At 44.0% G+C, this 23,595-nt stretch overlaps 2 protein-coding genes across 7 annotated transcripts in view; both read right to left on the bottom strand.

Moving 5' to 3' along the window:
* LOC139386657 (microtubule-associated protein 4-like) overlaps positions 1 to 1,950 on the bottom strand; it is a 97,476-nt gene extending 95,526 nt beyond the window's left edge. For 3 of the 6 annotated variants that reach the window (XM_071132426.1, XM_071132427.1, XM_071132428.1), the window contains exon 1: positions 1,809 to 1,950. The gene's annotated coding sequence lies outside the window, so the exon portion shown is untranslated. The remainder of the gene's footprint in view (positions 1 to 1,808) is intronic. The other 3 variants (XM_071132423.1, XM_071132424.1, XM_071132425.1) reach the window with 1 other exon arrangement.
* Positions 1,951 to 4,444: 2,494 nt separating this feature from the next.
* Positions 4,445 to 23,595, bottom strand: part of LOC139386667 (voltage-gated inwardly rectifying potassium channel KCNH2-like) — a 64,810-nt gene continuing 45,659 nt past the window's right edge. The window contains exons 7-16 of the mRNA XM_071132442.1: positions 10,394 to 10,813; positions 9,751 to 10,147; positions 9,211 to 9,410; positions 8,792 to 9,044; positions 7,968 to 8,161; positions 7,694 to 7,804; positions 7,172 to 7,445; positions 6,234 to 6,432; positions 5,718 to 5,913; positions 4,445 to 4,819 (exon numbers count right to left, since the gene is read on the bottom strand). Of these exons, the coding sequence (XP_070988543.1) occupies positions 4,445 to 4,819; positions 5,718 to 5,913; positions 6,234 to 6,432; positions 7,172 to 7,445; positions 7,694 to 7,804; positions 7,968 to 8,161; positions 8,792 to 9,044; positions 9,211 to 9,410; positions 9,751 to 10,147; positions 10,394 to 10,813 (2,619 nt within the window). The remainder of the gene's footprint in view (positions 4,820 to 5,717; positions 5,914 to 6,233; positions 6,433 to 7,171; positions 7,446 to 7,693; positions 7,805 to 7,967; positions 8,162 to 8,791; positions 9,045 to 9,210; positions 9,411 to 9,750; positions 10,148 to 10,393; positions 10,814 to 23,595) is intronic.

The following is a 23,595-nucleotide window of genomic DNA, read 5'->3' as shown; positions in this document are numbered from 1 at the left end:
GGGTGGCGCAGTGGTTAAGGGCGCTGTACTGCAGCGCCAGCTGTGCCATCAGAGTCCCTAGGTTCGCGCCCAGGCTCTGTCGTAACCGGCCGCGACCGGGAGGTCCTTGGGGCGACGCACAATTGGCCTAGCGTCATCCGGGTTAGGGAGGGATCTCCTTGTCTCATTGCGCACCAGCGACTCCTGTGGCGGGCCGGGCGCAGTGCGCGCTAGCCAAGGTTGCCAGGTGCACGGTGTAGCCTCCGACACATTGGTGCGGCTGGCTTCCGGGTTGGATGCGCTAAGAAGCAGTACGGCTGGTTGGGTTGTGCATCGGAGGACATTCAACCTTCGTCTCTCCCGAGCCCGTACGGGAGTTGTGAGACAAGATAGTAGCTACTACAACAATTGGATACCATGAAATTGGGGGTAAAAAAAATAAATAAAAATACATATTTTATGGACAGTTTTTTTGTAATGGCCAGATTTCAAACATATGCAGCTTATTATATTAATAATAATAATAATTAATAATTAATAATAATTAGCATTATAATTAATATAGGAAAATGGAACAAACTGAAGAGGCCATGTATTATTCCTACCATATATATCACAAGCACTGCTTAGGCAGTTCAGACCAACAGAAAAAAAACAGAACACTTCAACTACAATAACATTATTATCAGTAACAATTACAGAAAAGTTTTTCTTGCTATGGCTGTGGTATAGTATGTGGTTGTTTATGTACCATAGTGTGCACTGACTGTAAGTCGCTCTGGACAAGAGTAACTGCTAAAAGCCCAAAATGTAAATGTCAAAAGAAGCATGCATAAGCACACAAGCACTAGTACACGCATTCTACACATTGTAATATTGTTTTATGGTGGTATTATACATTTTGTAATGTAGATATGTAGTGGTGTAATAATGTTAGAGGATGTATTGTTTTATCTTTTGTTTTATATGTAATGTAAGTGCCTTAATGTTTTTGGACCCCAGGAAGAGTAGCTGCTGCCTTGGCATCAGCAAATGGGGATCCCTAATAAATACAAAAACAAAAAGCACTTGCAAAGCATGCTGGGTATTATTCTAATGAGCTCCTTCCCCAAACAAGACCAAACTTGGTCAGGACTGGACCAAATCTGAACCAATGTTTGGGCCAAATCAAGTCCGCTGTGTGGACCAAGGTAGGTCCGGACAGGACCAAATGTGAACCAATCATACACGTCTATGGTCGCGTCCAAAAATCAAGGCCAAGGCGGACGGACCAAATTTCAACGTCTTTTCAATGTCCATGGACTTCGGAGTCGGACGGTGCTCACTGGGATTGTAGCATTGCACTCTTTATGCATCTATCGGTGTTATCTTGATGATTTATAATGTCGAAGCTGTATAATATCACATTTATGTAACGACGATCAATGTTTGCTCTGTTGGAGTGGACCCATCTGTGATGCGGTGGACACCTGTCTACAGTCAGCATCCCTTAACTCAACTGCGGCAACATAACAAAGAAAATGATCTGCATTGGTCGTGGTGAGAGTGAATCAAACACGCCCACTGTGGATATGTAAACAACATCAATTTGGGTACAGATTGTGATAGTGTATGAACAATAAATATCGCGCATTACATTCATGGTCAACCAGACTAGGACTGCGTCTACTCTGCATATTGTGAGATTCTTGCTCCGTAAAAAACGTGTAACCATTCATCAATAATTACTACATCTCTGAGGCATAGAAAAATACACAAATACCTCCACCCAGATAATCACCTGAGCTGCAGTGTTCCCGTCAATTGTAATTATTCATAATTTTACTTACCCTATGTTTTCTCTTTTTTTTATCCGTTTGTTAATTGTTGTCGTGAATGTCGCTGATCGAAGTCTGTTCTACCTTCTCGTACAGAGCACTTCACTGACAGCAGAAAATCAGCCCGCCTACTTCACCAAGCTCAGCCTATCACAGTCGAGAAATGCTGCCGTGTTTCGTTTGATTCTCTATTTTTGACGCAGAGATTGTCAGAGCGGCACATAATTCCCACACCGTTTCTGTGTAGATGCCGCCCACATATGTTGAAAGACAACTCAGACGATGTGATTGTACAAAATTAACTATCATCCATTTCTCCATTCTTGAGACGAAATTTGGCCAATAATTTACAGTAGACAACAGTTCTATATACTGTATGGGCACAATACGCACTGATTGGCAATATGGATGGAGGCAGTTCTCAATGCCGGACACACACGAGCAACGGGGGCGTGGCACTTTGCAGCTCATCTCGCTTTCAAATCTATGCAGGGATATTTTACATTCTGTAGTTTCTCTGTTCATCCTCACAATGGAAACACAGCCTGGCCTGTCTCACTCAGCTCATTATTATGACATCTAATTGGTGTTACAGGCTCATGTGTAACTTTAGCCTACTCTACTCAGGGATTAATGGTCTGCTGCTTTATCCTTGGGCATAGTGCCCTGACCTCAAAGACACTAATAAAAACCTGTCTCTCACAGTTGAAGTAAACAAAGTCAGACCAAACAGGTGTTACATCTAAGACCATGACTACCGCCATCCATTCAGATTCACTTGCTGTGCTGTAATGTAGTGCTTTCTATAAAATTAAGAGATTACAGTCTCATTTGATTTGGTAAATATATAATCCCTAGCAAAAAAAAAAAATGTTACCTTTATCTAACCAGGTAGGCCAGTTGAGAACAAGTTCTCATTTACAACTGCAACCTGGCCAAGATAAAGCAAAGCAGTGTGACACAAACACAGAGTTACACATGGGATAAACAAATTAACCCAGTGTTGGACCAGTCAAATCTAAAGGACCTTTAATCTATAGGCAAACTGTTGCTGTTTATTCATAGGCCTATTCTGGTCACCCTCTGACTGGTTTTAGGGTTAGGACTATATGATCCATGCACTATGATCTAATATCTCTGTCTTTAAATCGCTTTATCAAATGAGGCTGGTGGTCAGAGATAATTGAGGACAGGGTCATTGTAATAGCTGGAATGGAATGATAAATATATCTTACCTCTGCGATTTCAAAAGGGAATCTCAGGACATGATAGTGACCAGACGTTTTATGAGGCACTGTAGATTTGCACAGGCCTGAGATCCAGATCAGTATAGTGCTTTTATTTGAAGTATATACATGCCATGAATTAATATATTCCCACTAAAAGTGAGATTACACATGTTTAGTAAAATGCACGTGAACAGACATGCAACAAGACATGTGCATTGGCCTGTTCAATTGACCATGTTTGAAAGGTTTCAAGGTATGACCATACACAAAACAATGCATTTCTTGTTCATCTTTTTATTCATGAGTAGTATCCAACTGTTCATTATCAAATATACATCAAGCTACACAGTAACTCTATTCAACTGAATCAATAAATACTGTACCCTGACCCAAACAATAATAGTTCAGATTTTTTACAATATATCCCTACATAACAAGCTACTTTTCCTGCAGTAATCTATTTCCCAGAACTGGACAGTAACACACTATAACAGTATAGGTAGGCTAATGGTACTATTCAGAATGACAATTAAGCAATAATCCATAATGATATGTTCTTTGAATGATTTCTTGGAAATATATTTCATCTAAATATTTTATCAAATAATAGATACAACCTAAACTAAAATGTTCTAACACATACAGGTCCTGCTCTAAAAGGTGTAAACATTGTCATTACACTTGGAGTTGCTTGTTACAGTAACTGAGTAGTCGGTCTTCTGCAGTCAGAGAGAGGAGGAGAATTGAGGCCCAGGTGATAAGCTTGCATCATGGAATATTGCTGTGGTCTGACAGATACTACATTCAGTAGATTAGGTCATAATTCTGTGATTCTCTGCTGGCCTAGGATTGGATAGTATGTTATTTAGCGCGCACACCATCTCATTCAACATCTAGACTAACTAGATGAGAGGATACCACACAATGATAACAGAACAGAAATGTTTTACAGTTTGCATATTGCTTGCTAATTCAGTTCAGTAATTTAAGAATTAGATATGGATCCCAGAATTCATTTCTGTTACCCATTGAGCCAGACAGACATTAGAGCAACATCAGTAGACTAATGAAAATTAGCAGCAGCTCTCCCATCACAACTCCATGAGACAGAACAGAGTTCTGTTAGTCAGCTAACACTTAACCCATACATGGTGACAACAAGGACATATACAGCAGAAACAGATATTGACTAACAAGGACAAATATGTTTCCATATACAATACTGCAAATGGTAGCATAAATCTGTGAAAAGTGATGCTTTGAGGACTTCTATGACCAGAAAATAATTTTATCCACGCACAGGACATTTTATTTCACAGGCAGAGAGGGAAACAGTATGGATATGTTTTTGTTTGAGTACCTCTTACGACTCCATGTCCATAAGCAGGGAGATAGTGTTACACACACACTGTTTGGCCCCTAACTCCCAGGGTCAGAACTGTATCTGTGTGCAGTAGTCCAGGGGCTCTCCAGGTCCAGAGCTGTGCGTTTCCCTGGCAGCGAGAGCCTCCGTCGGCCCTCTGAGGGGTCTGACTGGGCCAATCCTGTCCCTGGCGCTGAGAAGTTCCCATGGTTGACCAGGCTTAAGGGCTCAGTATCTGTATGGATGGACAAGCCCAGGGCGCGATGCTCTGGGTGGATGCTGTTGCCAAGAGGCGAAGTCTTGGGGAGAGAGTCTAAGACTGGGTTTGGATCCAGGACTCGGGTTGGCTCCAGAAGACACAGCTCCACTGCACTGTGGAGAGACTCACAGGACTTGGAAAGGCTGTAGTCAAAATCTGTTTGGATCAAGAACTGAGGTAGAGAACAAGAGAGAGGTGAGAAGAATCAGATCTACAGTACACAACTGCAGAATAACTTCTGTAAACGTCAAAGTGGGATTATTGGTTGATATACAGTAGGCTAGACAAGACACACTGAGCAGTTGTTTCCTATGGATCCAGACTAGTGATGATGGTCCTAACAAACTAATCACCTACATCCAGAAGGGGTTAGACCAGACAGACCCTTGAGCTTAGTGGATTTCCACTCAACATTCAAATGCTACAGTATTGGCATCTTTAACCCAATGCTTTCACAAAAAAAATGATTCTGTCCAACCAATGTGCTGCTATCACACTGATGACACGACGTCAACTACACTTTGTGACCTTACTATCTACAAAGGTCAGTAAATCAACTGCCCTAAATCAATAACCAGGTTAAATCTACACGGAACAAAAATATAAATGCAACAATTTCAAAGATTTTACTGAGTTACAGTTCATAAGTAAATCAGTCAATTGAAATAAAATTAGGCCCAAATCTATGGAGTACATGACTGGGCATTGATGCAGCTATGGGTGAGCATAGGCCCACCCACTTAGCAGCCTGGCCCACCCACTTGGCAGCCTGGTCCACCCACTTGGCAGCCAGGCACACACACTGGGGAGCCAGGCCCAGCCAATTAGAACAAGTTTTTCCTCACAAAAGGCCTTTATTACTGACAGAAATACACCCTTTGAGAGAAATACACTTTTTATGCATATGTAAAATGTTTGGGAGTTTTTATTTCAACTCATGAAACAAGGGAACAACACTTTACATGTTGCATTTATATTTATACAAACATTTGGAAGATGTGTCCATCAGTCAAGAAGCACCTTTGCTTGGATGGTGTGCCCCGTTGCAATATGTGGTATACATACAGTACCTGTGAGAGGGAGGCCAGGGTCTCTGAGTCCAGCGGTGAGACGGGCTGCACCAGCCTCTCTGCAGGCCTCAGGGTGAGGGAGGGGGACGGTTCAGGGGGAGAGGACACTGTGCTGTAGGCCGGGGGCACCAGCACCATCTGTCTCTGGAGCAGCTGCATTATGGCCCCGATGTCTGTGGACATCCGTGACTCCATCCTGAGTGATCACAGTGGAATAGTCAGACAACAACCACAGCTAAAGTAGCATAGGTCACAACAGTAAATGGTTATTTGGGTCATCTCATTATCCCGCAGTTAAAGGGAGACAGCCTCCCAACACCAAAGGTTTGGCAAGTCATTGGTTGCAACCCAAATGGAATCCCTATTCCCTACATACTGTAGGGCTCTGGTCAAATCACTGCACTATGGGCCCTGGTCAAAAGTAGTGAACTATATATGGAGTAGTGTGACATTTGGGATACATCCAAGAATACACAACCCAAGGGTTCACACAACATTGACCAAACAATCTCCGACCTGTTGAGCTGTCTCTGCAGCAGTTCCAGCCTGTTCTCCAGCTCGCTGCGCTGCCGTCGGCTGATGTTGCTCAGGACAGTGTGGCGAGGGGGATGAGGGGGAGTGGAGGGCAGGCAGTGGCAGGTCACCTCTTGATACTGCTGCTGTTCTCGGCTCTCCTCCCAGAAACTGAAGATGTTGGAGACGCCTGAGAAAGCCCCTGATACAGGGGAGAACAAGGGAGGTTAGACAGACAGCTAGTCCAACTCATATAGCATCTATCAGAAACAAACAGTATACTATACTGTTACGTTCCCACAAGAAACTCAGTCGCTCACAACAAAGGGAACTAACAAAGAAAAATCACTTTAACAACCAAAACGAAACAGGTGGGGTTCTAGGAGGGGTTCTGAAAGACACTCATGGGGGTGTCCACTGAAAGGTGACGAGCAACAACAACTGGAACCTAAAAGAAACCCACCATGAATGCCCACTAAATTTGTCCAAGAAGAGGCAAACAAAATAAAAACCCACACCAAAATTAAAGACAGGAAGCAAACCAAATAAGTGGAGCAAAGAAAAACAGGGAAGATCAGATAGAGGATTGTTTGTCTAGACCTGATATACAGTAGGTAGTGCCAACTAAATGTGTTGTCTCTCAAGACAACTAGAGCACTGGGCCAGCCACTCTTAAATAGCATCCCTCTAACGAGATGACCAAACAGCACACGTGTAATACAGACTGACTAACGAGGTGACACCAATCGATGCGCCCCACATTCTAACGTCCAACCTTGAAATATTACATGGAAAAACCAAAGCCTGTAACAGCACTGACATGAATAGCAGCATGCTCTGCTATTATTGTGGTGCAACAAAATGAGAAAAATAACACCACTCAGATCTAACACAGAGACAAAGGTTTTTTTTTAAATAGTGCTGATGGAGACATGGTCTACCTGAGAGAGGATTGCAGGTATTGCCAGTCTTCTGGTTCATCTCATCCTCCACCGCACTGCTGATGTTGGTGGTCTGGCTATGGGGGATCCCTACTAGTGAAGTTGGTTGCACAGGGCTGGTTAACACTGACTCCTCATCTTCACTGGAGTAGAAAGGAGAATAGGCTGAGCTCATCAGGCCCTGAGACTCTGTGTTCTGCCCATCTCCCTGTGCTCTGGAGCTCTGGCCTCTGGCCCTGCGGACATGTCTCTGGGATGGATTGGTTTCCTCTGCCTCTGTGAACGAGAGGCATAGAATGCAGAAATAGGGTTTGTCCTTCTGACCAGGGCCCATAGGGTAATACACTATACAGGGAATAGGGTGCACTTTGGAACGCACATATAGAGTGGACAGAACAGACTTGTCTAATTGAAGCAAGTGTGATTAATGCAAATTGAATGGGTTTACTAAAATCAAACTGAAATACACAGAATTATCTAATCTAGCCGTGTGCTACCCAGAGTACTTGACTAACAGGGTACCACACCTCTGTCCGAGCTGCAACTGAGGGACAGTTTTGTTCTGTGAATACGACAGCTGACTCCACAATGATCAGAGTCCTCACTGCTCATTGAACCAGCTACCGTGGCAACCTGAACAAAAATATTAAAGTGAGAAGTTATAGAATGATTCATGGAGTCAAATAACTTAAATTCAAACAATCAAACTCTAAGATAAGAGACAGTAAATTCCCCTGAATGACATGTTTCTAGCAAGGCATTAGAGACAAAACTCTGTAACAAAAAGCCAACTCACATCCCGGAGGTTGAACGTGATCTCCAGGTTCCCCCAGAAGTAGTCAGAGAACTCGGGATACATATCTAGCACCTCCAGCATGTCCTCCCTGAGGATCTTATGGAGGTCACAGTAGGTCAGAGCCCTCACGTCTGCATTGCACTTCCCTGGACAGGCATACAGGTTAATGGGCTCTCCAAAGATGTCATTCTTACCTGCAGGGGGAAAGAAGAGATTGTTTACTGGATGCACAGGAGAAGGTACATTGATGATAGCATATCTATGGATACAAAATGGATACATTATGTGCTTCTGATATTGTGGATATTCAGAGACAATGTGTTAATAATTCATATCTAATTTACTTTTTCTGTGTTCATTTATAGCGATTTACAAGGTTTCTGAGTGAATGTGCTCTCACATATTCTTGTAACTAACCCATAGCAACCACCAGGTGAGGCTATTCGACTAAACATTGTGGAGGGCTATGAGGACATATCTCAAGGAGTGGAGGAGATGAGAGAGACTGTGATAAAAGCCTCTGCATCAATATATCAAATACAATAAAAAATTATTTGTCACATGCGCCGAATACAGTGAAATGCTTACTTACAAGCCCTTAACCAACAATGCTTTTAGAAGTTAAGGTAAATAAGTGTTAAGTAAAAAATTGAAAATAAATAATGTAAGTAACAAATAATTAAACAGCAGTAGTAAAATAACAATAGCAATATGTACAAGTATATATATACGGTACAGGTTGAAAGCCACTGCAAGCCAAGTCAATTAAAATCAAGTAAATTTTTATTGTGCCATATAGAAATGGAGTTGAGATGATATCCTACCCAGGATGGCCACCACCACATCCCCTCTCAGGATCTCTATGGAGCCACGGGAAATGAAGTAGAGGGCTGAGATGACGTCACCGGCATGGACCAGGGTGTCGCCTGGCGGTGCATGGGTGGTCTTAAACCTCATGGCCAGGGCCCGCAGGCAGCCCTTAGTGGAGCCTTTGAAGGCCTTACAGTTCTGCAGCAGGGTGCGGTTGAGGTGCAGGCAGATATCAGCCTGTAAGCACTCTGGGAAGCCCTTCAGCACCTGGACAACATAGAGGAGCGGAGACACATCAGCTGGTTTGTCTTTGTGTCGACCACTGTGTGTTGCCTTTTTACTACTTAAATGTGTCCATTTCGCCACAAATTTCAACCGAAACAAGTAGCAGTGTGTGTGTGCATGTGTTCGCACAAGTGTGTTTATGACTCACAGCATTCATATCAATGCCGTTAGTGTAGGACCAGGCATGTTGGAAGTACTCCTCCAGCCGCTGCCTCAGTGGGTTGGGGATCTGGTGGAAGCGGATGAACTCTCGAACCCGCAGCATCTGGGTGTGGTAGCGAGCCGTGCCGGAGTACAGCCGCTGGATGATGGCTGACACATTACCAAAAATGCTGGCATACATGAGAGCTGTAGGCACACAGAGAGAATAGAGAGGACTGAGCATATTCCCCAAAAATAAGCATGTAAAATTATAATGCTAGATTGACATGAAGATTTTGTGCCTGTAATCAAAATGTAGTGTTTTATATTATTAAATAAGATACAATAAAATGGACACAATCTTCCCTGGGGAAGAATTGCCTTGGACAGTAAACACGAGATGTGGCTGTCCAATAGGTCCAATACACATAATACTTACATTCCCCATCCATGTGATGTACAATTTCCAATCATGTGTTAACAGTAACATAACATGTGTATTAAGCAATATTTATTTGTGTATTGAGGGCTTATAATTGGGACTTACAGCCGATGAGCATTACACAGATAGAGAAGATCTTCTCAGAGTTGGTATTAGGGGAGATGTTCCCGAAGCCCACGCTGGTCAGACTACTAAAGGTAAAGTAGAGTGCTGTGACATATTTGTCCCTGATGGAGGGACCTGACCCTGGTACAGTCTGATTGTAGGGCTTTCCAAGCTGGTCCCCCAGAGAGTCTAACCAGCCAATCCGGGCCGCTCCTGCACGCTCCACGTTACCAATTGCGTACCAGATGCAGGCCAGCCAATGAGCGATGAGGGCAAAGGTGCACATGAGTAGGAAGAGGACGGCCGCTCCGTACTCAGAGTATCTGTCCAGCTTCCGAGCTACACGCACCAATCGCAGTAGCCGAGCAGTCTTTAACAGGCCAATCAGGGTTGTTGTCTTAAAGGGTACAGGTAAGAAATATGTTCAACACAGGTCATTCACACATGCAGAACACCCAGCCATACAACCAAGCTCTTTTGATTATAATCACTATGTGTCAGTTTACTTAGGAAAGAAGAAAGAAATTGTTTTTTTTTACAGGAAAATATTGCACAGGCTCTTAAAACAGACGCTTGTAGCAGCACTTTGGTACAACAATGATACTTTTAGGGCATAAAAACCCCTCCACCCAGGTCTCCTCACCTCTTCTCCAGAGCGGTATATGAGCAGGTCAAAGGGGATAGCCGCCACCATGTCTATGAGGAACCAGCCTTTGAAGTAGTGCACGGCAATCCGCTGCGACTGGCTGACCACCTCGTCGTTGGTGTTTACGTATGTCGTCCTGAAGTTGATGACGATGTCAACGATGAACATGATGTCCACGATGAGGTCCACCACGTTCAGTGGAGAGCAGTAACCACAGGTCTGCATGGCTGCCTCCTCCTGGTCACTGAGGAGAAAGGCCGCGGAGTAGGGTGTGAAGATGGCTGTGTAGATGACCAGGAGCAGGATGACCCAGTCCCACACTGCCTTGAAGGGGCTGTAGTGCAGGATGGTCCATTTATGGATACGGGGGGTCTGGAGCTTGTACTCTGGTAGGACATCTGGGCCTAGTGAGAGGACCTTGGGAAGGAGAGAGAGGAGATGTGTAATGAAACTGAAGATCCAAAGGTGAAATTCTTTTGAATTTGATGACCAAGAGAGGAACCTGTCCTCTAAACAGGGTGTGAATGTCATTATTTGTTTTATTTTGGACAATTTGAACTTGGTTTTCAAATTTAAAGCCCACATGAGATGAATGTTGTATGAATATAATGGGAGCCTCCATACATAAACAGTAGATGATTGAGAGTAGCCATTAGGCTAATGGAGCTAATGAAAAACTGTATGAAAACTAAATTCCAACAATTTGGTCATGGTCTGGTAGGATCTAATTTTCATATGATTGATTGTGGCCATTTTAGACTAAACTTCCTGAATGTGTTTGAGTAGGAATACAGCATGTTGTGTATGTGGGACTGAGAAAGTCAGTTTCTTGTGTAGTATGGTTTATAAATCACTCTTGTTACATATTGAAATCAAGATGAGAGAGTGTCCGACCTGTGAGTGTAAGAACCGACGCTGGAGATGAGAAGCAGGTACATGGAGTGGAACATTTAATATAAGAGAGACATGGAACAGGACAGGACCAGTGTCAGAAACAGGTAACAAAATGACATAGGAACATTAATGAGGAAGTGGGGAATAGAGCTGGGGGACAGATAGATATAGGGAAGGAAATAACACAGGTGATTGAGTCCAGGTGAGTCCAAATGATCGCTGATGCATATGACGAAGGAAAGAGGTGTGTGTAATGATGGTGACAGGAGTGCGTAATGCAGGGCAACCTGGCACCCTCAAGCGCCAGGGGGGAAGAGCGGGAGCAGGCGTGACAGTGAGGGCCCTAGTCAGTGTGTAACCAGTGACTGGTGAAGAGGAGCAGGTGGCTCCAGCCTTTAGGCCACTTCACCAAAGAGAATATGACAGACAAAATCTAAGAACTGTACAATTAAGTTTCTTATAAATATCAAACCTCCTGCTTGCACCAAAATATGAATGGAAAGAAATGACTAAGATATGCCTACATCCTCTGCTACTCCATGTGTTCTTACGTTCACATTTTTTTTTGTTCTTGTATCTTCAGCTAAAGCATCTTGAATCACGTGACCGGCATTAGCCCTATGATTTGTGGCTCGTCTCCTTGTGTGATGTCAAAAGCAGGTATAGAACATCACATAGTACTCGCCTGTCCAACACACAACACAGTGTACAGTACAGTGCAATCCTGTCTGGGAAAAATGAAACAGTGAGACAGTCAGAAAGTGCTTAATACTTCCAATCAAACCGCTGCTGTTCTGTTGTTCCTCTCACCAAACTCTCTCCGGCCTCTCAATCACCCATCAACACCAAATCAGAACTCACTCAAGTATAGCTGATGATTGGCCCTGTCTGGGAAACTGCTGGCCAAAACTAATGATTCCTCTGTCTATTACAGAACTGTAAATCCGTCAAGGTCCTAACTGCCAAGTGTATTATTTCCCATGATAGAAAGTGATTTCAATCATTCCTTTAAAGTCTATTAATCCACTGTAGGCCTACAGACTGCTTCACACATAGTGTACACATGCAAAAAGACTCTGAAAGCCAGAAACACGCAAACATGATTAACTTAACAGTAACTTAACATTATCATTAGATATTTCTCCTGCTCATTACGTATCAGTCGGAATGAGAAACTACAGCACATCCGGAACAGGCAGCACATAGCTAGCTAACATAACAGCAGCACTAAGGCTCTTGCTATCGACAACCCAGTTGAGAAGTAAGACCATTTTTTATTCTTGTTTCTATTTATGTACTGTATCTGGGCTATGACGTATCCTTTCATGACTGGGAGTGTGATTTACAGGAATATGGGGAACTTTTTAGGTCACCAAAGTGATGTCCATGTTAATTATCAGTTGTGAGAAAAAGCTAATTCTACAGGATTTTCATAAAACATTGATATGTTAATATACTGATATTTGATCAGTTCTATTTTCACTCCAGTGTCCCCCTAGCATAAACCATAGGGCTTACCCTGTCTCCCTCATTTCACAGCCTCCCAACGTGCCACAAACTCCCTCTCTCTAACCTCCTCCCCACCCCCCTTCACCTCTCTGCCCTTTCTGAGTGTGGCGGACTATTTCCATCCAATAGGCCAGGTGTGGAGAACCAGCAGGAGGAAGAGTAAAGCAAAGAAACTTGTTCAGCAGCTTCAAGACCAGAGTAGGCAGTCATTTCCCCTCGTTCCCTTCAAAGGAACCCCTCACACCAGCAAACATTGTCAGAGACATCAGGCCACGGGACAGGCAGCAACAAGGCTCCCCGACCTCAGCCCAGCACCAAACCTGTATCCCTCCCAAGCCTCCTGGTCCCGTCGTCCCGACAGGGCACTGATGTGATCCTCTCTTCCAGAAGTGTCACCGTTAACAAATACCCAGGTACCTGGTGGCAGGTCTCCCTGAGATGTTTTCTTTAGTTCCACCACCATCAGCTCTCTTCAGATCTCTGGTTACTCTCTGGTGTCTTGGTGTTCAGCTGAAATCAGCTCTCCCTCCTTGTGAATAGTTTGAATATTCTACTTTGTACTCCAAGGAGGACAAACGCTCCTGGGATCCTCCAGGGAATTTTGCAATTGGGACATGTACGAAATGCGTTTCAACTGGGACAATTGATTTGTTACGGGTCGTGTTCACTAGCACATGAGAAATTGCAGCGTGCCACTTAGGCTGCCCAGAGTGGCGTGCTCGTGGGCGTTCTGGCAGCATATGGTAGAATATTGCAGGACGTTCGATTGTGCGTCAAGAATTCAGCATAACAAGTTTGTATGAAGGTCTGGCTATTAAATGGGTAAAGAGTAATTGTCATGGTTCCACCTGTCACCAAAGGGCGGCAGAGATCGTCCTAGAGACATTGTCCTATTTACTCATTATGATTTCCCTGTTAAAAAAGGAGTCTTTTCTGTTATCCTTTGCAGAAGCTTGAATTGGTTACTGTGTGCGTGGTCGTTTCCTGAGTGAGGTTTCCAGACTTAATGGTTGTTATTGGTCTAGTGTACTGTGATCCTGTGGCTACGGTTTCTCAGTAAAGTGTTTAACCTTAACCACTGATTCCTCATCTGGTCTCTTCTCTGCACCTGGGTCCAACCTCATCACGTCACAGCAAGCTTTTGCCTTAACATGGACCCAGCAGAGATCACCCAGATTAAGAATGTTGTAACCCACCAAGAAGCACTATTGGTGCGGCAGCAAGAACAACTCTCCCAAATATCAGAGATCCTCCGGGCACTTACTGACTCCCTCCAACCACAGTCCAACCTCAACCCAGGAGGAGTAAATGCCCAAGTCTCATCGCCCAGTGCTACAGGTGTCTCCATAGTTCCTCCAGGGAACCTGCACCAGGAACCCAAGATCCCAGGCCCCAAGCGGTATGACGGCCACCTGGGAAGTTGCAAGGGCTTCCTCACTCCGTGTTCTCTGGTGTTCGAGCTACAGTCCTCATTCCACACCGATTGGGCCATGATTGCCTATATCATCTCTCTACCCTCGGGCAAGGCCCTGGCACGGGCAACGGCAGTGTGGAAACAGTAGCCACCATCCTGCAGCTCATTATTAGCCTTCACTGCCGAGCTGCGACAAGTCTTCGACCACCCAGGCGGTGGACGAGAAGTGGCCAGCCGACTGTTCAATATCCGCCAAGTGGCCAGACCAGTGGCTGACTTCGCCATTGAGTTCCGCACTCTCAATGCACCAGGGTTTGTGTAACTCCATAAAGGATGAACTGGGAGAGGACCGCGAGTCCCTTATAATGCTGGCAATCAGGATCAACAACTGCCTCCAAGAACGCATGAGACAGCGCTTTTTTGACACCACTCCAGTATCCTGGTTTCCTGAACACCCCAAGCCCCGCAAACCCAGCATTGAGGAGCCCATGCAGCTGGGACGCACACGTCTGAGCCCACAGGAGGGTGAAAGGTGGTCTCAGCCATCTTCGTACTACATGGCCAGAGCTGATGGGAATTGCCAGGGCTTGCCAGGACAAGGGGAGACCATGATGGGTTGTGCAGTTAACCCTCGGCTACCCAGTCACCGTCTGTCACTACCCGCAAACCTCCACTGGGACAACCATCAGCACGAGATTCACGCCTTTGTGTACTCCGGGGCCTCAGATGATTTATTTGATCAAGACTTCACCAGAGAATTACAAATCCCCTGCTTGAAATGTTCTATCCCTCTGCAGATTCAAGCCCTCGATGGATGCCCCCTTGGTTCCAGCCAGGTGGAATATCAGACCAAACCCATTCTACTGCAGGTTGGGGTTCGCCACAGAACTCCTACCTAGCTCCACCCCTCCCCGGGACCATCTTTACTCACTCTTGACCCGTCAAGCTGCAGTCATGGACAATTACAATGCCATCCAAAAGTTTGGGGTCACTTACAAATGTCCTTGTTTTTGAAAGAAAAGTACATTTTTTTCTCCATTAAAATAACAGAAAATTTATCAGAAAATAATAATAATAATAATAATCACAGTGGTTGTCGAGGGTGTAACAGGTCAGCACCTCAGGAGTAAATGTCAGTTGGCTTTTCGTAGTCAACACTGTCTCTTTAACTACCTTATTTTCTCAATACATTTCTAAATTTTCTCCTTCACTTCATCCCTCTCTCTCCTTCTCCCTAAATCCTTTCGGTTATATCAGCTGTATTGGTAAACCCCTCCCGCATCTGAACTGGCTACATAGAGGGTATCTGGTGTGGCCACCAGCTGCATTAAGTACTGTAGCTCATCTTCTCCTCATGGACTGTACCAGATGTGCCAGTTATTGCTGTGACATTTTACCCCACTGTTCCACCAAGGCACCTGCAAGTTCCCGGACATTTCTGGGGGGGAATGGCCCTAGACCTCACCCTCCGATACAACAGGTCCCAGACATGCTCAATGGGATTGAGATACGGGCTCTTCACTGACCATGGCAGAACACGCACAGAACGAGCAGTATGGCTGGTGGCATTGTAAAGCTGGAGGGTCATGTCAAGATGAGCCTGCAGGAAGGCTACCACATGAGGGAGGATGATGTCTTCCTTATTATTCCTTCCAAAATTTCAATTTCATACTCACCCCTAAAGCTAGCCAGCTAGCTGGTTAATGTTAGCTAGTCAGCTAGCTTGCTAAATCGCAATTGTCGTAAATGAACTTTATGACAAAGAAATATGCATAATCATTTGTCTCTACATTAACTAACATATTCCTCTCAACTGTATATTTTTTGCATGACTCGCTATGATGTTATAATCAATTACATTTGCTTTCACCCTAGTATTTTTGCCAGCCATTTTTGCTGAAGAAAGTCTCCAGCCTTGGGTCGCATAGAGTCAAATTCATAATGGTAACCTGTCGCTGCTGGTGATTTGCATAAAGTTGAGAAAAGTTTAACTTTTTCACCGTCTCCCACACCATCTTCACGCCACCCAAAGGTCCCTCTCCGCTTCTCACCTCTTTCCTTCCATTGAAACTGAATGGGAAGCAGTGTTTCACTGCGCAGCACTGCTTGCTAGTGAACACGGGGTATTAGTAAACTACAGGGTGCCCAGTAAGTGCACAGGTGTGTTTCTTATGTTAGGTCTAGATACGGTCTGATGCAGAATGGAAAAGGTAGGACCCCTTCTGCCTCTAAAAGAGAACCGTGGAGAGAGAGGGGGCAAAAAAGAGCGATCAGGAGAGAGAGAGAGTGAGGGAGAGAGATAGAGAGAAGGAGAAAGAAAAATAGAGAGAGAGTGTGCCGGGGCTCACCTTCTAAAAGAAAAACAACAGGCTGAGGTGAACATGATATGATACAGAGGAATGGAACACAGCCGCAAGTGACGCCACAAGTGTCATGTGGAAAAGGAAGGAGGGACTAAGAGAAAGAGAATAGAGGAGAAGTAGAGCATGATGTCAGAGCAAATCAAATCACGTTTTATTGGTGTTCCATTATTAAAGTGACCAGTGATTCCATGTCTAAGTATATAGGACAGTAACTCGGGTGGTTATGGCTATTTAACAGTCTGATGGCCTGGAGATTGATGCTGTCTCTCGATACCAACTTTGATGCAGCAGAGGAGCAAATAACATACTCTAATTTCTGGGTATTTATTGGGGCAGAAACTATTATCCCTCAGCTCATTACATCTGTCCAGGGATACTGCTAAGTACTCTGCACAGCTGGAACTAATGTGGGTACAAGTTATACTGTCAGGCAAATGACATGGGACCCAAATAAGCCTGTTACTAAGGCTACTGCTACTACTGTATTACTAACCCCTGGTACTGCGCTACAGCATTGGAGTATTGAAGGATTGTTACTACAGCCTATTATATTATTGTTAGCCTGGTCCCAGATCTGTTTGTGCTTTTGTCAACTCCATTGCTGTCATTGTCGAGCCAAAGGCAATTCCATAAGCAGTTGGCAAGAGAGCAGAAACAGAGGGCCACTCTGCCTAATTTAACTACAATATACTACTGCAATGACAGTTGTAAACTACACCTGTACTTCTTGCTGTTGTCTTACTAATCAAATCAAACTTTATTTGCTACATGCGCCGAAAACAACAAGTGTAGACTTTACCGTGAAATGCTTACTTACAAGCCCGTAACCAACAGTGCAGTTCAAGAAGAAGGGTGTCAATGTAAATAGTCCGGTGGCGATTTTTATGAATTGTTCAGCAGTCTAATGGCTTGGGGGTAGAAGCTGTAGAGGAGCCTTTTGGTCCTAGACTTGGCGCTCCAATACAGCTTGCTGTGCGCTAGCAGAGAAAAAAGTCTATAGCTTGGGTGACTGGAGTCTGACAATTTTATGGGCTTTCCTCTGACACTGCCTATTACATAGGTCTTGGATGGCAGAAAGCTTGGCCCCAGTGATGTACTGGGCCGTTCGCACTACCCTCTGTAGCGCCTTACGGTCAGATGCCGAGCAGTTAACATACCAGGCGGTGATGCAACATGTCAGGATGCTCTCGATGGTGCAGATGTAGAACCTTTTGAGGATCTGGGGAAACCTCCTGAGGGGTTTTGTCGTGCCCTCTTCACGACTGTCTTGGTATGTTTGGACCATGATAGTTCGTTGGTGATGTGGACACCAAGGAACTTGAAACACTCGACCTGCTCCACTACAGCCCGTCGATGTTAATGGGGGCCTGTTTGGCCTTTTCCTTTAGTCCACGATCAGCTCCTTTGTCTTACTCACATTGAGGGAGAGGTTGTTGTCCTGGCACCACACTGCCAGTTCACTGACCTCCTCTCTATAGGCCGTCTCATTGTTGTCGGTGATCAGGCCTTCCACTGTTGTGTCGTCAGCAAACTTAATGATAGTGTTGGAGTCGTGTTTGGCCACGTAGTCGTGGGTGAACAGGGAATACAGGAGGGGACTAAGTACACACCCTTGAGGGGCCCCAGTGTTAAGGGTCAGCGTGGCAGATCAGCGGCCCTTCAGGAAGAACAGGATCTAGTTTCAGAGGGAGGTGTTTAGTCCCAGAGTCCTTAGCTTAGTGATGAGCTTCGTGGGCAATGTGGTGTTGAACTCTGAGCTGTAGTTGATGAACAGCATTCTCACATAGGTGTCCTTTTGTCCAGGTGAGAAAGGGCAGTGTGGAGTGCGATTGTTATTGCGTCATCTGTGGATCTGTTGGGGCGGAATGCAAATTGGAGTTGGTCTAGAGTGTCCGGGAGGATGCTGTTGATGTGAGCCATGACCAGCCTTTCAAAGCACTTCATGGCTACCGACGTGAGTGCCACGGGGCAGTAATCATTTAGGCAGTTTACCTTCGCTTCCTTGGGCACAGGAACTATGGTGGTCTGCTTGAACCATGTAGGTATTACAGACTCGGTCAGGGAGAGTTTGAAAATGTCAGTGAAGACACTTGCCAGTTGGCTTTGTGAATGTTGACCTGTTTAAAGGTTTTGTTCACATCGGCTACCGAGAGCGTTATCACACAGTCATCCAGAACAGCTGGTGCTCTCATGTATGCTTCAGTGCTGCTTGCCTCGAAACGAGCATAAAAGGCATTTAGCTCGTCTGGTAGGCTCGCGTCACTGGGCAGCTCGCGTCTGGGTTTCCCTTTGTAGTCCAGTAATAGCTTTCAAGCCCTGCCACCTCCGACGAGCGTCAGAGCCGGGGTAGTATGATTCAATCTTAATCCTGTATTGATACTTTTCTTGTTTGATGGTTTGTCTGAGGGCATAGCGTGATTTCTTATAAGCGTCCGGATTAGTTTTCCGCTCCTTGAAAGCAGCTCTAGCCTTTAGCTCGATGCAGATGTTGCCTGTAATCCATGGCTTCTGGTTGGGATATGTACGTACAGTCACTTTGGGGACGACGTCATTGATGCACTTATTGATGAAGCTGATTACTGAGGTGGTGTGTTCCTCAATGCCATTGGAAGAATCCCGGAACATATTCCAGTCTGCGCTAGCAAAACAGTCCTGTAGTGTTGCATCCGCTTCATCTGACCACTTCCGTATTGAGCAAGTCACTGGTATTTCCTGCTTTAGTTTTTGCTTGTAATCAGGAATCAGGAGGATAGAATTGTGGCCAGATTTGCCAAATGGAGGGTGTGTCACACCCTGATCTTAGTTATCTTTGTTTTCTTTATGATTTTGGTTAGGTCAGGGTGTGACGAGGCTGGTATGTGTGTTTTTGTCCTGTCTAGGGATTTTTGTATATCTATGGGGTTTTGGTGTCTAGGTAAATGTAGGTCTATGGTGGTCTGAATTGTTCCCCAATCAGAGAGCTGTTTATCGTTGTCTCTGATTGGGGATCCTATTTAGGTTGCCATTTTCCATTTTGGTTTTGTGGGTTATTGTCTATGTGTAGTTGCATGTCAGCACTCGTTATTATTAGCGTCACATTCGTTTTGTTATTTTGTTAGTTTGTTTAGTGTTCTTCGTAAATAAAGAAGAATGTATTCAAATCACGCTGCACCTTGGTCTCATCGTTACGATGAATGTGACAGGGTGGAGGAGAGCTTTGTATGCATCTCTGTGTGTGGAGTAAAGGTGGCATAGGATTTTATTTTCCCTGGTTGCACATGCTGGCAAAAAAATTGTTAAAACTGATTTAAGTTTTCCTGCATTAAAGTCCCCGGCCACTAGGAGCGCCGCTTCTTGGTGAGCATTTTCTTCTTTGCTTATGGCCTTAGAGTTGGTTGAAAGCGGTCTTAGTGCTAGCTTTGCTTTGTGGTGGTAAATAGACGCCGATGAATAATACAGATGAGAACTCACTTGGTAGATAGTGTGGTCGACAGCTTATCATAAGGTACTCTACCTCAGGCGAGCAATACCTCGAGACGTCTTTAATATTAGACATCGCGCACCAGCTGTTATTGACAAAAAGACACACACCCCCACTCCTCATCTTACCAGAGGTAGCGTCTCTGTTCTGCCGGTGCATGGAAAATCCCGCCAACTCTATATGGTCTGTTTCTTCGTTCAGCCACGTCTCGGTGAAACATAAGATGTTAGTTTTTAATGTCCCGTTGGTAAGATAATCTTAATAGTATGTCATCAATTTTTTTTCTAACAATTGCACGTTAGCAAGGAGAATGGAAGGCATTGGGAGTTTACTTGCTCTCCTCCGGATTCTCAGATGGATCCCCGATCTGCGTCCACTTTCCGGCGTCTTTTCTTCACGCAAAAGGCGTGGATCTGGGCCTGTTCCAGTGAAAGCAGGATATCATTCTCGTCGGACTCGTTAAAGGAAAAAGCTTCTTCCAGTCCACGGTGAGTAATCGCTTTTCTAATGCCCAGAAGTTATTTTCGGTCATAAGAGACAGTAGCAGCAACATTATGTACACAATAAGTAAAAAAAACTCAAAACGCAAAAAAAAAAATAATTGCACAATTGGTTGGGAGAATGTAAAACGTCCGCCATGTTCTCCGGCGCCATCTTTTACTACTAGTACTTATTGTGTTGATGGTAATGTTTGTGTTATTCTTCAGTAATTACTCATAATTAGACATCAGTCTTCAGATCAGAGTTCTCATAACTTTGTTGAGTCTTGTCAAACACCTGAGTAAATGACGAGAGAACTTTAATAATAATAATATGCACATCGCACTATTAGAGGAAACCATGTGTAAAGTTCCCTCCAGCAAAGTACAGCAGCCTTAAATGCTGGATGCTTGACTGTATCTTGTCCACTGACTCTCCTCTTCTCATATGTTTGTTTACGCACTACACAAATGAGTAACAAGTGGATATGTTGTCAGTATCTGGTTCCTACCCTCAATTGCAAACTGAAAACTAACATTTCAGTTCAGACTGCATCTAGCTATACCTATCCAATGCTCTTCCTACAGTAGATGTTGATGGATTATTTTGCTCTCTGTTGATTTCGTCCTAAAGTGATTTGTGGACTTTGGGGGTTTGGGAGATGGATTCAATCAGCATCTCTACAGAGATTTGTCATTCTGATTGACTGATGGTTCCGAGAATGGAACCACCAGTCAACCGGATTCCTGTCACCATGCCTTATTAATCACAGCTCGACACCACCTCTCTCTGTCCTTAAGCATCTCCAGGCCAGATGAGTCAAACCCTGACTCTCCCCTTGAATCAGGTCAGAGTCCTTGGAAGCCATCCAATAGCAAGAGGGATGGGGCCTTCATCTGCCTCCAACCTCATCAACACTCTAGATTAGTCCAACCAGCTATAACAGTGCATGACCTAAACTGCACCCAAAGTCTGTGTACCAAATGCCAATCCTATTCCCTATATACACTGAGTGTAACAAAACATTAGGAACACTTTCCTAATATTGAGCTGCACCCTGTTTTGCCCTCAGAACAGACTCAATTTGTCAGGACATGGACTACAAGGTGTCGAAAGCGTTCTACAGGTATGCTGGCCAACGTTGACTCCAATGCTTCCCACTAGAGGTTGACCGATTAATCGGAATGGCCGAATAATTAGGGCCGATTTCAAGTTTTCATAACAATCGGAAATCTGTATTTTAAACGCCGATTTTGCCGATTTAAAAAAAACATGTTTTTACACCTTTATTTAACTAGGCAAGTCAGTTAAGAACAAATTCTTATTTTCAATGATGGCCTAGGAACGGTGGTTAAACTGCCTTGTTTTGACAGATTTTTACCTTGTCAGCTCAGGGATTCAATCTTGCAACCTTTCGGTTAACTAGTACAACACTCTAACCACCTGCCTCACAAGGAGCCTGCCTGTTACACAAATGCAGTAAGAAGTCAAGGTAAGTTGCTAGCTAGCATTAAACTTATCTTATAAAAAAACAATCAATCATAATCACATGGTTGATATTACTAGTTTATCTAGCATGTCCTGCGTTGCATACAATCGATGCGGTGTGCAGTTGCGAAAAAGGACTGTCGTTGCTCCAACGTGTACCTAACCATAAACATAAATGCCTTTCTTAAAATCAATACACAGAAGTATTTATTTTTAAATCTGCATATTTAGCTAAAAGAAATCCAGGTTAGCAGGCAATATTAACCAGGTGAAATTGTGTCACTTCTCTTGCGTTCATTGCACGCAGAGTCAGGGTATATGCAACAGTTTGGGCCGCCTGGCTCATTGTGAACAAATTTTCCAGAATTTATAATAATAATAATAGCGTTTCAATCGGTGACGTCACTCGCTCTGAGACTTGGAGTAGTTGTTCCCCTTGCTCTGCAAGGGCCGTGGCTTTTGTGGAGTGTGGGCTTACGATGCTTCGAGGGTGGCTGTTGTCAATGTGTTCCTGGTTGGAGCCCAGGTAGGAGCGAGGAGAGGGACGGAAGCTATACTGTTACACTGGCAATACTAAAGTGTCTATAAGAACATCCAATAGTCAAAGGTATATGAAATACAAATGGTTTAGAGAGAAATGGTCCTATAATTCCAATAATAACTACAACCTAAAACCTCTTACCTGGGAATATTGAAGACTCATCTTAAAAGGAACCACCAGCTTTCACATGTTCTCATGTTCTGAGCAAGGAACTTAAACGTTAGCTTTCTTACATGGCACATATTGCACTCTTACTTTCTTCTCCAACACTTTTTTTTCATTATTTAAACATGTTTCATTATTTATTTGAGGCTAAATTGATTGTATTGATGTGTTATATTAAGTTCAAATAAGTGTTCATTCAGTATTGTTGTAATTGTCATTATTACAAATGTTTTTTTTTTTTAATCGGCAAATTAATCGGTATCTGCTTTTTTTGGTCCTCCAATAATTGGTATCGGCGCTGAAATATCATAATCAGTCGATCTCTACTTCCCACAGTTGTGTCAAGTTGGCTGGATGTCCATTGGGTGGTGGACCATTCATGATTCAAAGGGGAAACTGTTGAGTTCCTCATGTGTGGTACACTCAGTGTAGTGCACTACTTTTGACCACAACCTTATGGGCCCTGGTCAAAAGTAGTGCACTAAAGGCATAGGGTGACATTTGGAATGCACCCTGAAACAGATGACCCCACATTCTACTTCAACATTCTATGTCAGCAAATACCTGACTTGGGTTCTCGTGAACAGCACTACTCGTGTGAAAATATCTTCTCCCATTCTCCTTTACAAAGCCCATATCATTATGAGTCATCATTTATGACCAGAGGGAGGCAACAGTGGACTGGGTTTATTCAGACTCACAGAGCAATAACAGTAATACAACAAGTTAGCTTTAGCCACTCTGTTATTGGGCAGATTTTATGAGTGACTTCAGATGTGGGAGACTGAGGTGTTATTCTATTCTGTTCTATAAAATGTTCAGTATCTGCACTCTAGGTATCTGATAAACAAATCAAATTGTATTTGTCACATGCGCCAAATACAA

The sequence above is a fragment of the Oncorhynchus clarkii genome, chromosome 28 (genome assembly GCF_045791955.1).
Source record: "Oncorhynchus clarkii lewisi isolate Uvic-CL-2024 chromosome 28, UVic_Ocla_1.0, whole genome shotgun sequence".
Classification (NCBI taxonomy): domain Eukaryota; kingdom Metazoa; phylum Chordata; class Actinopteri; order Salmoniformes; family Salmonidae; genus Oncorhynchus; species Oncorhynchus clarkii.
This window is presented reverse-complemented; position numbering and strand designations above follow the sequence as displayed.